The 16,401-nt window shown below is 40.9% G+C and overlaps 1 protein-coding gene across 1 annotated transcript; it reads right to left on the minus strand.

Annotated features, from left to right (window-relative positions):
- Window positions 1-539: 539 nt before the first annotated feature.
- On the minus strand, window positions 540-14,433 carry LOC134674785 (cilia- and flagella-associated protein 53-like). The gene is made up of 9 exons (XM_063532916.1): window positions 14,216-14,433; window positions 13,575-13,789; window positions 12,549-12,659; window positions 11,753-11,935; window positions 10,395-10,539; window positions 9,647-9,934; window positions 9,123-9,284; window positions 4,574-4,765; window positions 540-3,144 (listed from the first exon to the last, which is right to left on the minus strand). The coding sequence occupies exons 2-9, from the start codon at window positions 13,784-13,786 to the stop codon at window positions 2,953-2,955; spliced, it is 1,485 nt and encodes a 494-aa protein (XP_063388986.1). The 5' UTR covers window positions 13,787-13,789; window positions 14,216-14,433; the 3' UTR covers window positions 540-2,952.
- Window positions 14,434-16,401: the final 1,968 nt, after the last annotated feature.

Genomic DNA, 16,401 nt, shown 5'->3' on the forward strand with positions numbered 1-16,401 from the left:
AACCGCTAGCGACACCTATCGACATAGTGTACCAACTTTGAGGTCGACGGTAAGTGGACGAATTACGTTTGGTGAGTCGCTACTTGCTCACTTAGTTCTGGTTTAAATTTGTAGATGTCGCTTTAGGAGCAAAGGTGTTTAGAAAAACATATTATTGAGATTGCTGTTATGGTGTGTTTTTACCTGTTTATACAGTTATTTTTACTAGTAGGTACCTACATCATTTTTTTTAATTAATGTGTATTAAAAGTTTGTCACACCTTCCTCAGTTTAATAACTGATGAAGTGGAGCCTGAGATGGAGATATCCCCATCACACTTCTATGTACTGCTGCGTCCTTATCTTGAATACTTATTCAGGAAGGTGTGAAAAGTCCTTTATGCTTATCACATTTAACCTACTGTGAACGATACGCATCCTGAAAGAATTTTGACTCATTTTTTTGCAATTTTTTTTTCGAGAACGGTATTTTTGATCTATACAGATTTAGATTAACCCACCCACGATTTGTGACATTGATTTTCAACTAAAACTCGGTATTTATGTAAACATTTTTTAATTATCACACAAAAGTTATTGACAAATACACTGGTTGAGTATACAATATTAATTGAAGCATTATGCTAGTAGTAGTAGTTATTTAGAGATTTATTACATTAGCTAGGTAATTTGTTTTATTTCATTATTTTATGAGTCCATCAGTTTATCACAGAAGTATGATATTAATATCGATTACAAAAATAAACCAATATATTTTACTCTTACTTGTAGCAAAGAGAATTTAGCCTAGAGGAATACTGTCAAAGTAAATTATGTAGTCAGTACATTTACTGCCATCTTTCGACACAAATGATGAACACTTTTAGAACGCCATTTGACGATAGGCCAAAGGTGCCTATGCCAAACCCATCTCTTCGAGCGCTGCCGCCATACCTTTGGCCTACTCTCGGTTATATGGCGATATTTTTTGACATGTAACACATATCAATGAAAGAATAAGGATCAAAGTCAAATGGCGTTCTAAAAGTGTTCATCATTTGTGTCGAAAGATGGCAGTAAATGTACTGACTACATAATTTACTTTGACAATATTCCTCTACTTCAAATTCTCTTTGCTTGTAGTATAATGAATGAATGAATAATATTTATTTCAGGACAAGCCCCATATTAAAAGTCAACTAATAAATATGTACTATATAGGATGACAAAAATAACTAGACTTTCTATGCATTCTTACTTAAATTTGAAAGACAAAATAGTAATGGTTCTTTTTTTTCATTAATTCTTATTAGAAGAATATGAACGCGGTTGAAAAAAGCTGCTAGATACTTACCCCCTTATTCATAAACCTTTACTAAAATTGCCAAGCCGATAATAATCGTGTGTCCCTTTCCATCATACCAATACGTCGGAAAGGGACAAACGATTATTACTGGCTTGTCAACTTTAGTAGACGTTTATGAATAGGGGTTATATTGTATAAAAATTGCACAACTTTTACTTCATGACGTCAAACGCCAACCCTTCAAACGCCACGCCAGTCGTGCGCGGCACGCCATTATGAACCTTGTATGAATGCACGAAGGTTGATATTGGGATGTAGCCGCGCGCGTCATTAGAAGTCATTGGCTGTCAAACGGTTAAAAGGCACAAACGCTAAGGCAATAGAATTATTTGTTACTGATGTCTTAAACCAGCGGTCGGCAACAAACGGCCTGCGAACCTCTCACTTGCGGCCCGCGAGCCTACCTGGCTATTTTGTATGTAATATTGACAAACGACAATTTCTGATAAAGTCATAAATATTAACAAAGTGCGGCCCGCGTGTACTTCGGTAACTACTATTTGGCCCTTGGCTGCTAAAAGGTTGCCGACCGCTGTCTTAAGCGATTTGAATTAATTACAGCCAGGTCAAATGAAATACAATACGAAGGCACATTCACATTATAATACACTCACACACACACACTCGTCACCACACACAATAAAATATCAGACTTAAATTATTTATATAGTGCTATAAAGTCTTTCAGTTTTATCACTTATTTCGAACCTCGTAAAATCCCTAGGTGGCCTGGGTCATAATCATAAGTCAATACCAAAATTCCTTATCAATATTGCAATTCATTGAAAATATGGGTTGACAAAAACACGTACAGTCGCCATCAGATATATCGGAGCGGCCAAGGTGCTAACAAATATCTGAACACGCCTCTATTGTCAAGGCGCTAGGGTGCGTGTTCAGATATTTTTGAGCACCTCGGCAGCTCCAATATATCTGATGGCAACTGTACCAACCCTAAATTTGCCTTTAGTACATAACTGCGCCCTAACTATACTCTGTTTCTTTAGGTATTTAAATATAAGTAAACAGAATATAGGTAAACAGAATAATAGGTAGATAAAAACATTACATGATCAAATAATGTAGGTCAAAGTCAAGTCGTTCAAGATCGGTTTTCCTAGGATAGTGCCGTCATATATGAGATGATTTATATAGCGGCCGTCTCCATACTAAATAATACGGCTAAATATGGACGTCGTAGTATTTGTATGGAGACGGCCGCTATATGACGGCACCGCTATCCTAGGAAACCAGAGCATCAGCGGCTGATCCAGGCGGTTTTGTATTTGGTCGGTTAACCAATAAACTTTATAACTACCCGAAAATGTACAAATTGTTTGTTTACCTTTTCTAATACCTAAAGATACAGACTATGGTATCAAATCCACTACTTATGAGGTTATGTTTAACCAATATAAATTATAATCAATTCCTAAGGGCCACTTGGACTATCCCACTAACCCGGGGTGAACCGGTTAAACCTGGAGTTACCAATGTTACCATGGTTACCAGTACAATTTGACACTGGGTTAACGGTTTAACCGGGTAACACCGGGTTAGTGGGATGGTGCAAGTGGAGCTAACCATTCTAAATTAATGTATCTACCTTACGCCCAGGCCTGTTCAGTCCTGTCCCTGTTAATCCTGGCTATCTCAGTCCTGAGTTTCCTCTCATTGGCGCTAGCTTCGCGAAGTTCTGCCTCCTTCTCGGCCGCTTCTTCTAATTTCTGTTTCTGCACGCTTAGGCCTTTGAGTTGAGATTGGAGAGCTGATATTGTTGAGTACGCTGCGTTCTTTAGCTGTGAACAGAAGTAGTGTGCTAAAATTTGTTCAAAAATTATATACTAAGTTTTCAAATGGAGTATCTTGCAGTAATTACAGTGTGTTTGACAAGAGCGTGACCAGAGTTCATGTATGTTTTAAGGATGTGGCGCAGAAAAAAAAGTACTAGCTGAATAGCATCTTGTTTTGCCTACAATGCTTCGTGAAAAATAATAAATTTCTTTTGACAGTTTCCCACCTAAACTTCAATAAAAAAACAAGAATGTCTCTTACGATTCACGTTATTATGAAGCAGTGTTCTTCTATACGTACCTGAAAGGGCCCAAAATGTCACGAAATCAAGCTGATTACATATAAATAAGTCGAAGGCATTTGTTACCCTGGTCTTGACCTCGTGGTGGAAGCTCTCCATCTGCTCGAGGATCTGTTCCCTCTCCTTCACGTTGGCTCGCTGCTGCATCCTACTGGCTTCCTTCTCTTCTGTCTCCTCAGGGTTGCGTATCGTTCAAGGTCTTACCTGAGCGTCTCTCTCCCTGGTCTTGACCTCGTGGTGGAAGCTCTCCATCTGGTCGAGGATCTGTTCCCTCTTCTTCACGTAGGCTCGCTGCTGCATCCTGCTCGCTTCCACCTTCTCTTCTGTCTCCTCAGGGTTGCGTGTCGTTCAAGGTCTTACCTGAGCGTCTCTCGCCCTGGTCTTGACCTCGTGGTGGAAGCTCTCCATCTGCTCGAGGATCTGTTCCCTCTCCTCCACGTTGGCTCGCTGCTGCATCCTGCTCGCTTCCACCTTCTCTTCTGTCTCCTCAGGGTTGCGTGTCGTTCAAGGTCTTACCTGAGCGTCTCTCGCCCTGGTCTTGACCTCGTGGTGGAAGCTCTCCATCTGCTCGAGGATCTGTTCCCTCTCCTTCACGTTGGCTCGCTGCTGCATCCTGCTCGCTTCCACCTTCTCTTCTGTCTCCTCAGGGTTGTGAGTGTCGTTCAAGGTCTTATTTGAGCGTCTCTCTCCCTGGTCTTGACCTCGTGGTGGAAGCTCTCCGTCTGCTCGAGGATCTGTTCCCTCTCCTTCACGTTGGCTCGCTGCTGCATCCTACTGGCTTCCTTCTCTTCTGTCTCCTCAGGGTTGCGTGTCGTTCAAGGTCTTACCTGAGCGTCTCTCTCCCTGGTCTTGACCTCGTGGTGGAAGCTCTCCATCTGCTCGAGGATCTGTTCCCTCTCCTTCACGTTGGCTCGCTGCTGCATCCTACTGGCTTCCTTCTCTTCTGTCTCCTCAGGGTTGCGTGTCGTTCAAGGTCTTACCTGAGCGTCTCTCTCCCTGGTCTTGACCTCGTGGTGGAAGCTCTCCATCTGCTCGAGGATCTGTTCCCTCTCCTTCACGTTGGCTCGCTGCTGCATCATACTGGCTTCCTTCTCTTCTGTCTTCTCAGGGTTGCGAGTCGTTCAAGGTCTTACCTGAGCGTCTCTCTCCCTGGTCTTGACCTCGTGGTGGAAGCTCTCCATCTGCTCGAGGATCTGTTCCCTCTCCTTCACGTTGGCTCGCTGCTGCATCCTGCTCGCTTCCACCTTGTCTTCCACCTGTTTCCTCAGGGTAGTGAGGACATCGTTCATGAGGAGAGCGCGGGCTTCGCGCTCTTTAGCCCAAAGCTGTAACAGAAAAGTAACATAATGTTACCAGTGGCTCTGTGAGCTGTAGCCCTCGCGATCATAACTTAAAACTGAATAAATAACTGAACGAGCTATGGAGAGGGCTATGCTCGGAGTTTCTCTGCGTGATCGAATCAGCAATGAGGAGATCCGTAGACGAACTAAAGTCACCGACATAGCCCACCGGATTAGCAAGCTGAAGTGGCAATGGGCAGGCCACATTGCACGCAGAGAAGATGGCCGATGGGGTCGAAAAGTGCTCGAGTGGAGAACCACGGACTAGCAAGCGCAGCGTAGGACGTCCACCCACAAGATGAACAGACGACCTTGTTAATCGCCGGAAGACGATGGATGCGGGTCGCTTCCAACCGGCACGTATGGAGATCCAAGGGGGAGGCCTATGTTCAGCAGTGGACGTCTTATGGCTGAGATGATGATGATGATGAATTAATAATGTAGCACCGACCGGAAAGTCAAATTTTGTTGAGCATTAGACTTTCCGATCGGTGCTACATCTATTGTCAAGTAGCAGTACTGATAATTCCGCTACTCGATGCTAGATGTCGACTATGAAAATAATAGTCTTTTTGGTACCAAAACTGATGTATGGAGTTAGCAATCTATGTATTTTTAGTGTTCCGTACAAAACTTTGTTTACGGAACACTTATGGGATCACTTCGGTCTTGCAAATCAGTTAAATACGTTTTTCTCAGAGACCGTTTGACATAGATACCTCAAATTTGGAACAGTTATAGCAATTACCACCACTCATATTGTAAATAAGTCAAAACTGCTTATTTCTTATTAAAGGGGGAAATTTAGGGGGTTGAGAGGGGTAGGCTGAAACTTTTTTCATTTGTAAGAATCGTGTGGGGTACCATTAGAAAGCTTGCAAAAAATTGAGTCGATGGACTGATTTTGACTTCATTTTAGACTGCAATAGTTTCGTCAAAAAATGCATTTAAAGTTGCAAGTTTTCATACAAAAATTTTCACCTCTGTCCTGGCGATTTTCGCGAAAACTATAGCTAACAGGCAGCTGACCAGTCAATACCCAACTTAAAGAAGCATGGAGACGGCGGGAAAATTATCAGCTTAACTTTATCTTTATTAGTTTTTCAACTGCAGCTTGACCTTTGGTTGCTTAGGGCTAGCTAACTGATGCTTACACTGGTCAATTCATATATTAGGCAGTAATTTGCGAGAAACATCCTTAGTTAAAACTTTGGCATTGAAATTTATGACTTATGTCTTTGACACAAAGTTTAATTCTGCTTGCTTATTTTTGTGGGATATTTAATTTTATCTCAATAGCCTACTATAAGTATGAGAGAGATCTACAAAATACGACCTTATTATATTGCAAATAAGTTTCAATTTCGAACCGGCTTTCCAACCAATGGACTAGGCATCTCAAAAACCTGAAAAATTCAAATTAAGAATTCCGTTCTTGACTGTCGTTGTGTTTTTTTTTCCACAATAGGACACATAGAGTTAGTAAGGCGTATAGAGATAATAAAGTCATTTAATATTTATGAACAGCTTTGGCCTCATGTATAGATTTTATTGAGAGTATCTGATTCGTCGAAACAATATACACAATATTCCTTTTCATTAAGTACTATTACATTTCTGTAGTAATTGTATAATTATAATATCTATTAATTATATTCAGTACTTATGTATATTTTTGAACGGATCGGTGAGCAACAAGATTCAGGGCTATAACCGCGAAAATAGAAGTTCGCAAATTGCGAGCATTTTTCTCTGTCATTCTAATTACGCCTTCATTGGAGTAAAAGAGAAAGATCCCCGCAAATTGCGAATTTCGGTTTTCGCGGTAGCCCCTCAGTCCTGTTACGAGAAAATAATTTTGGAAGACATTAATAGTATATGACAGTTAAATATCACAGTTTTTAGAAACAAAGGTAAAATTGACGAAATATTTAAAGTAAGCCGATCTTGTTTTTTAGCAGTTCTAAATAATATTAAAGTCTATATATATGGCATAGAACTAGAAACAAAATTAAATAAAAAATAATAATGAGTTCTAAATTCAAATTGAAGGAGTATACATTTAAGGTATTATAGGCCAAGCGCGCACCACGATATAAATTTTTGCGACACGATTTTAGAATCGCGCTGTAATATATCGCAGAAAATTCACTGCGCGCACTGCGATGAAAAAGTCGACGATTTGTTCATTCTCAACATGGATTTCGTACCAGTCGCTTGTCATGAAACGTGTCTTTAATATGCGATTGCTGTATGACTTTGAGCATTTATAACACAAAGGTGATCCCCGTCTATTTCCATAATTAAATGGTCAACATCTAGCGTCTCATTTTGAGACTCCATTGGAGATGCAGGTGCCGAGATGTTGGGGTTTGGAGAGCGAAATGCCGACTGAGGTCCGGCCGGGGTGCGATTTTATTATCATAGTGCGCGCGGGGCCATACAACTCCGCATGCTGCAATTCACTTTGCGACAATCGCGTCGCGAACAATCGCGGAAAAATGTGACAAATCACAATTTTAAAATCGCTGCGATTTTTTTGTGGCATATGCGCGCACTAACATATAAACACATACGTTGCATTTCTGCGACAAAATTATCGCAGGACAAAAAATCGTGGTGCGCGCTTGGCCTTACTCTAAATTATTATAATACATCAAGCATTCGCGAGATGCTCGACTTCGGTATTCGGCCCTACGCGGAGCTCGGCCTTCGGCCTTCGCATTTAGATACTTATACTATTGTTCTGTGTTTAAGTACTAACATCCTGGACGCTTCGGGCCTTCGGCCCTACGCGGTGCTCGGCCTTCGGCTTTCGCATTTAGACACTTGTACTATTGTTCTGTGTTAAAGCACTCACATCCTGGACGCTTCGGGCCTTCGGGCTACGCGGAGGTCGGCCTTTGGCCTTCACATTTAGACACTTGTACTATTGCTCTGTGCTAAAGCGATGACATTTTGCTAAAGCTCGGCCTTCGGCCTTCGCACTTAGACACTTTGTACTATTGTTCTGTGTGTGTAGTTGAATACGGTATCCTAAAAACAGGCAAAGAACCTCTGTAAAATGTAACGATGCGAGCGGTACGGCTACCATCAGTTTGGCATTGACATAAACGCTACCGTGGGCGTGAACGTAATTTACTTTCTATGCATCTCGCTCGTACTGATATATTAAGTGCGAAAGAGATATACCTATAGGAAGTAAATTACGTTCACGATATCGTTTATGTCAATGCCAAACTGATGGTAGCCGTACGGAACACTAAATGCCTCGAGCTATCTCGGACTTGGCCAAATTATTTCTCTATGGTAATAGGGTCCCGTTTTTACTCTTTGGGACGCCGTCGTACATGGCGTCGATGTTCTTCTGTCTCAGTCGCTCTCACGATCCTCCTGTATTGTCTCACCTTGTCTTGTTTCTCGCTGAGCTGCCTCGCGTCTCTGTCGCTCTCACGATACTCCTGTAATGTCTCACCTTGTCTTGTTTCTCGCTGAGCTGCCTCGCCTCGCCGTCGTACATGGCGTCGATGTTCTTCTGTCTCTGTCGCTCTCACGATACTCCTGTAATGTCTCACCTTGTCTTGTTTCTCGCTGAGCTGCCTCGCCTCGCCGTCGTACATGGCGTCGATGTTCTTCTGTCTCTGTCGCTCTCACGATCCTCCTGTATTGTCTCACCTTGTCTTGTTTCTCGCTGAGCTGCCTCGCCTCGCCGTCGTACATGGCGTCGATGTTCTTCTGTCTCTGTCGCTCTCACGACCCCCTGTATTGTCTCACCTTGTCTTGTTTCTCGCTGGGCTGCCTCGCGTCTCTGTCGCTCTCACGATACTCCTGTATTGTTTCACCTTGTCTTGTTTCTCGCTGAGCTGCCTCGCCTCGCCGTCGTACATGGCGTCGATGTTCTTCTGTCTCTGTCCCTCTCACGATCCTCCTGTATTGTGTCACCTTGTCTTGTATCTCGCTGAGCTGCCTCGCCTCGCCGTCGTACATGGCGTCGATGTTCTTCTGTCTCTGTCGCTCTCACGATCCTCCTGTATTGTCTTACCTTGTCTTGTTTCTCGCTGAGCTGCCTCGCCTCGCCGTCGTACATGGCGTCGATGTTCTTCTGTCTCTGTCGCTCTCACGATCCTCCTGTATTGTCTTACCTTGTCTTGTTTCTCGCTGAGCTGCCTCGCCTCGCCGCCGTACATGGCGTCGATGTTCTTCTGTCTCTGTCGCTCTCACGATCCTCCTGTATTGTCTCACCTTGTCTTGTTTCTCGCTGAGCTGCCTCGCCTCGCCGTCGTACATGACGTCGATGTTCTTCTGTCTCTGTCGCTCTCACGATCCTCCTGTATTGTCTCACCTTGTCTTGTTTCTCGCTGAGCTGCCTCGCCTCGCCGTCGTACATGGCGTCGATGTTCTTCTGTCTCTGTCGCTCTCGCTCGCGGTACTCGTGTAACTCTAGAAGTGCTGCGTCTAAAACGCGCTTGTAGCTCGATCTTCTGTCTTCGTTGGATTCTATTTCCTGCAAACGGATAATTTTATTTCTAAAAATATTTTAGGTCTTCTTTACATGTAAATCATAGACTAGTTTCTATATTGTATGTTAATTATAAGATGTAATAATGTTTTGAAAAGATGTGTCCCGCCGAGTTTGTTGCCGGTCCCATATTGGGATACCCTCCTCCAATTGAGGGGGGATTTCATTCTCTTTGCGGCAGAGGTGTACGGTTGGAGCCGGTATAGCTTTATTTGACGTTCATAAGCGCATTGTAATATGCCTACTTGAATAAACTATTTTTTTTATCCTTTTTATACATATATTTTGCTTTTCTTTACTTTACGTATTAGTATTTCATTGTCTATGATGTAAACTAAGTTATTTACCTTCAAAACAGCTTTCTTTAACTTCTCCATCATCTGCAAATCCAACTCAATCTCCTGCAATACCGATATAACTTTCTTCTTCAGCTTATACTTATGCAGACCCATATTCACTATAGTGGCGTCCCTCTCTGCCACCAGCCGCGCGTGCTCTCTGTCTCGCTCGCTCGATATGAACTTGAGCTCGTCGAGTATCATGAGTTCTCTCTCTTCTTCTTTTTGCAGGCGTTTGACGATTGTCTCTTTCTCGCTTAGCTCGTCGATTTGGCCTTCTAAGCTTCCGCGGAGCTCCTGAAAAAAAAAAACAATTTAATAAGAAACTTAAATTACGTCAACAACTTCATTTTTGAAAAGAACCTTCTTACTACTCCTTAAGACGAATCAAACGAGCTCAAACTCAATACGATTACGTTGTTTATTATATTTTCTAATTCTATAACTACCTTATGGCTTCATCTTTATCGATGGTTGCCAATAGGACATTTTAGTTGATACTCCTTAAAGTGAACGAAAACTAGCGCAATGACCCTACGGTGCACGCTACTCATGAATAAGAAAGTGAACGTGTCGTAAATTCCTAATTAATATTACTTATCATTGCCCTCATTTGATTAATTTTACTTATCATTACCCTCATTTGATTAATTTTACTTATCATTACCCTCATTTGATTAATTTTACTTATCGTTACCCTCATTTGATTAATTTTACTTATAATTACCCTCATTTGATTAATTTTACTTATCATTACCCTCATTTGCATCTCTTTCTCTTTAAGTCTCTCTTCTTCCTTCTCTATCTGCTTACGCAACGCCTCGTCCCTTTCCTGAAGTATCTTTAGAGTCTCCTCTTCCTCCTTCTTTCTTGCTATCTCCTTCTCCACTATTTGTTGTGTCCTAAAAACAAAACAAGGATTTCTTTCAAGTCAGGTAGCCATATTGACAATTCTAATACGCTTGTGTGAAAATAGCAGGTTTTTTAAACACATATTTACGACATTGGTGTTTGTAATGAATGAATGAATGTTTAGGCCCCCCCCCCCCCCACATCTGGCGTCTTTCGAGCGTCGGCGTCTACAATTCTATGGCCGACGTCGACGCAACGTCGACGCAGCGTCGACGCAACTGCGCAGCGACGTCATTTTCCATAGCGCTGGACCGACTCCGACAGACGCCGACGCTCGAAAGACGCCTGATGTGGGGGGGGGGGGGCTTATTCAGGCAATAGAATAAGAAGAAGAAGTTAGAAGTAAGGTCGAATATGCTTCCCAAATTTGGAATCCTTGCTATAATATTTATATCGACAGAATTGAACGCATTCAAAAAAAGTTCCTCAGATATTTAAGCTTTAAGCTAAAAAGTCCATATCACTCTAAAGATTATCTAAGCATTTGCAAAAAACATCATTTAATTCCATTACAAAAACGTCGTGAAATCGCGGATATAATTTATATACTTAATATCACCACTGGTAATATTGATTGCCCTGAACTTCTTTCTAAACTCTCGTTCAATACGCCCACTCGGTCTAAAAGGTTTTATCCCCCCCTTGCACTTAAACGCACTTTATCTAATTATAGGCAAAATAGTTTCCTGTGTCCCGCATCTCGTAACTTGAATTACTTGTCGAAGGATTTAGATATTGACGTTTTTAACTGCTCAATTCCTTGTATAAGGCGTAACCTAGTCAATCGGTGCTTCTAAATAACATGTTGCAGGCAGCGATATGCTATGAAGCGTGATCTGGCACTTGAATAATTTGGTGTCTGGTCCATGTTGTTCACCAAATTACGAATATAGATGTTTCACTTCGGTATTTGCTGCTCATTGTATGTTTTCTGTTTATATATATATTGTAACCTTGACATTTTCCATACTTCAATATCTTGTATCAAATACTGTGCTTTGTTATTATAGCGTGTACTGTGTAACGTATCATATATTCAGTTTCTATTTGTGAGTTCCTATAATTGGCTCTGTAATGCTATCTAAAAAGTCTAATGTATCATTTGTAGCTGTTGGAATTCCTTGAATAAATAAATAAATAAATAGACCCATTACATACTCGTAATTTTAAAATAAAAATACAATAAATTTAAAAAGGTCATACCATGCAGATTTCAGCCTCCCATTGGCAACAAACGCCGTAGCAGCCCGTAACTCGGGCTGCCGGAGACGCCACGCGTGATGTAAACGGAGTTCTGCCTCGTGTCTTCTCAATTGTTCTTCCTTATCCATGATGCCCTGGTTGATTTCCTTTAGAGTCGACGTAGGTACGTCGTTTAGGTATGACCTTAAATAATATTTAAAAAAAGTTAATTCTAATACAGTTTAGGGCTAAAGCGTGTTCAAAGAAAGGTTACATATTGTTTTGAGAAGTTCTGTTCACACACCACCATTTTGTGTGGTATGAATAGAACACACTGTCACAGAATAAATAATAGTACTACGTACAGAAGACACTCTCTAACAAAACGCGTCTCTTACGATCAGCCCAGATATGGCCGCTAGGTGGCGACAGCGCCACGCGCGGCTTATGGCTTTCCCCAAAATTGGGGCGGAACCAATGTACTTTTAGCTACCTGTAGCAAAGCGACGAAGTCGCCGAGTGAGCCACACTTGACACTGTGTTTTAGAAACATGCCTACAATGCCTTTTGTATAAGCTTTCGTTATAGGTATTATCTTGTTACAAGCTTTTCTTAATTAGGTATAAATTGCATCAAGTCTCTCATCTAATATACAGAAAGCTAAAATTTTAAATTAATAAGCGCCATCTACAAACACTATGATACACTTGATGAAGATAGTATAGAGGGAACATTCTAGTTTGGGGTTAGGTCAACCTAGGTAAAATTGTCTCCAAATAATAATTTATTATTTATTAATGGTAATGTTATTATTTACCCATTTTTATAAAGCTTGGGCTCTGCAGCCAAAGCCTTCATTTCTTGTTGGTATTGCATGTTTTCTTGAAACAACATTAGTTCCAACTTTTTTCTTCTTTCCTCGAGTTGTCTGAAAAAACAAAAATATGTCTTGTACCTATTGAAATAATGGTTTATGGTTTAAGAACTTTATTCTCAAAAATAATTAACAAAATTCGCTTATTTGAGAGTACAATGTTTATAATATACATATCTTAGGACTAACATGCAGGCAATGTAAAATAAATAAGTAATTAAGTACATTAGTTTGGTTACAAAGTGGGTAGAATATAATAATATTGGTAGATGGTAGATCTAGAGACTTCCATAAGAGTATTGAAAAGAGCTAAAAAGAGATAAAAAAACTGAGTAAAACAGAGCATGTTAAATTCATTAATCCATCGATTCATCTGCTTGAAGACTGGTCACTACGCTTGCTCTCTGTGTTCCCTTCCCAACCACTTTTCTTCTCCTCACAAGTTTCTTTAATCTCATCTCAAAGGGATAAGTTCGCCTTTGTACTTCTTGCTAATTGTATGTTATTTTTAATATGTCTTTTTGTACAATAAAGAGTTTACTACTACTACTACTACTCATCTATCCTTTATACTAATTACTATTCTGATGTAGGAACTAAGACTGTCAAGCTGAAATGGGACTGTGCCGGCCATGTCTGCCGCATGCACCCACAGAGATGGGCCAAAATAACCACGGTATGGGTGCCGCAAGACGGGCGAGGATGTGGTAGGCCCAGACAGAGATAGCGGGACGACCTGGACGCATATCTTAACGACTGGCCGGAAATTGCTCAAAAGTCAAAACCAAGACGAATGGAAATCAAGGGGGGAGGCCTATGCCCAGCAGTGGGACACCGTAGGCTTATAATAAAAAACTATTCTATAAATCACTATTCATAGGAGATGAAGATAATAAACATGTCAATACTGACATAATGCATGCATAATGCAATACATGAAATAAAGGCTATTTCAATTCAAATACTTACATAGCTCTAACCTTCTTTGTGCTATACAGCTCGGCTTCCTTCTTAGCCTTCACATAATACCCCTCCGCAGTCCACTGCTCATGATGGCGGGACCTGTTGGTGTTGCTCTCGAAGTAGTTGGCCACCTTCTGCAGTTCCTCGGCGCGGCGAAGCTCGTTGTCACGCCGCTGCGCCGCTAGAGCCTGTTGCTGCCAGGCCCGGGATCGAGACATGGTCTACAAAGTAATTAAAGTGAAAGGCTTATCCAATTATACACTATTCTTTTATTTAGGCACGTTACAATGCATTTATGAATGTCAATAACTAGCACCAGTTCTAACTTTACACTTTGCTCCTTCTAATATTGTCAAAAATGTTAGTGTTCATATTATGCAAACCACTCATAATATCGGCAAAATTCAAACTACAGATCCACTTTCAAAGTAAGAAAACATTACAGCACACCAGAGCAATTATTTTTAAATAGAAACAGAAATAATCCGTAAAACGCACTCACATATTTCTTCAATACAAAATCAAAAACCACAGCAGGTTGAAGGCACCTCACAATATCACTGCTTGAGAAGCAATGGCTTTACTGTAACTCCACTTTTACAAACAAAATGAGTCATTTGAGGCCTTTGTGAGATCAATATACTGACCTCCTTGGTAATTTACTCCTGATGTTAATAAATGGCTTTGGGGCCTTCACCAATTGAGTCAAGTCACTGTAATCGCATGATTATACGCCGTGGGTGTAATTGCGACCCGCAATTTGGGTCATGAGACATCCGATGTGCAGTAAATCTAAATGAAATAAACTTTAATTGAGTACATTGGTCAGACGGTCAGTTTGATTTAAAACAAGTGACGTTGACTTGACGTTTGTCCTACTTAAAAATGCAAGTTGCAGGAAATAATTGCAAATAAACAACGACCTTATGACTCAAGCAATACAGTCCGTTTATCTGTGCGCATTTTATAACCAGATAAGTTGTAGAAGCATTACTAGAACATTAATGCATAACTAGAATAGTGATAGCTTGTGGACGCCGAAGTGACAGTTGCCTAGCAACAAAGAGGCGTTATTGTATTTATTTAAACGTAGCTGTGTTTCTTGTTTCAGCCCACTGCATGCGCATGCCCACTGAGAGCCGTTTTCGTTCAAATATTGAAGACAAAAACGTGTGAAGGTGTTTGATTGAGCGGGAATTTTGTTTCGCTGGTCTAAGTAGCGGAAGCAGTTATAAAGTTGACCCAAAAATTTTTTATTAAGCTATGAGCTTCATCACATATGTTCCTTGAGTAATTCTAAGCATTTCAAGCCTGGGAGGCAATAAGAAATGTGCGTCTACTCGGATTTGTAATGGATTCAAACTTTCAACCCCTTTTTAACCCTGTTAGGGGACGAATTTTACAAAACGCTGAAATTACTTTTCCTGTCTTTTAATAATATCCCCAAATACAAAGATTCAAGTCCCGCGTTCGAAAAATTTTTGGATATCCACACAAACTTTCAACCCCTTTTTCACCACCTTAGGGGATGAATTTTTAAAAACGCTGAAATTAGTTTCCTTGTATTTTAATAATATATCGTTTTACGAAGTTTCAAATTCCTAGCTTAAAATAAAACTTGAACCCCATACAAACTTTCATCTCCTTTTTAACCCCCTTAGGGGTTGAATTTCTCAAAATCGCTTCTTATTTCTTGTACACTTTATAAATGTAATCTAGTGTGCAAATTTCAACTTTCTATCTTTTGTAGTTTCGGCTCCGCGTAGCAAAAATCTCCAACCAAAATTTTCACCTTTTTACGTTTTTCTTGTAAAATTACTCTTCTTCTTCCTCGCGTTATCCCGGCATTTCGCCACGGCTCATGAGAGCCTGGGGTCCGCTTGTCAACTAATCCCATGATTTGACGTAGGCAACTAGTTTTTACGAAAGCGACTGCCATCTGACCTTCCAACCCAGAGGGTAAACTAGGCCTTATTGGGACTAGTCCGGTTTCCTCACGATGTTTTCCTTCACCGAAAAGCGACTGGTAAATATCAAATGATATTTCGTACATAAGTTCCGAAAAACTCATTGGTACGAGCCGGGGTTTGAACCCGCGACCTCCAGATTGCAAGTCGCACGCTCTCACCGCTAGGCCACCAGCGCTTCTTTCTTCTTTCAGCGCTTTTTTCAGTGCTTTTTCTTGTAAAATTACTATGAAACTGAAAAAAACAAATATCAGCAATGAATTCTACGTTTTTGGTTTATACGAAAATGATACCAAACTTGCCCTAGTAGCCACCAGGATCAGAATAGATTTTTTTTAAAGATGACGGGTGGTGGCCGTTTTTGTACCCCACCCTTCCCGACTAGACGCACGCTTCTTTTTGCCTCCCAGGCTAGAAATGCTTAGAATTACTCAAATATCAGATGTAATGAAGCTCATAGCTTAATAAAAAAAAATTGGGTCATGTGTATGGCAGCGTTACATAACTGATTCCAGTAAAGTAGTATATTGATGGATTATTAATGCTCCTCGTTACGGAGCGAAACATGTCGAGCAATCATCGACTTTATACAGAGTGGCTAAAAAACAATTGCATTCCCGTTGCCAGGGAGGTTTTGGGATTACACTGAGCAACTATAGGACCAACCCTGAAACCGAGAAAAAAAAATTAATACTCTTCCTTAGAAAATAGACCAGCCAAAATGTACAGCCAAATTTGTTTTCGCGATTTCAGGGTTGGTCCCATAATAAAAGTTGCTCTGTATAACCCCAAAACCTCCCTGGCAACGAGAATGCAGTTATTTTTTAGCCAACCTATATGGGAAACCCGGAATATTACATTGTATT

This window comes from Cydia fagiglandana, chromosome 20, assembly GCF_963556715.1.
Source record: "Cydia fagiglandana chromosome 20, ilCydFagi1.1, whole genome shotgun sequence".
NCBI classification, from domain to species: Eukaryota; Metazoa; Arthropoda; class Insecta; order Lepidoptera; family Tortricidae; genus Cydia; species Cydia fagiglandana.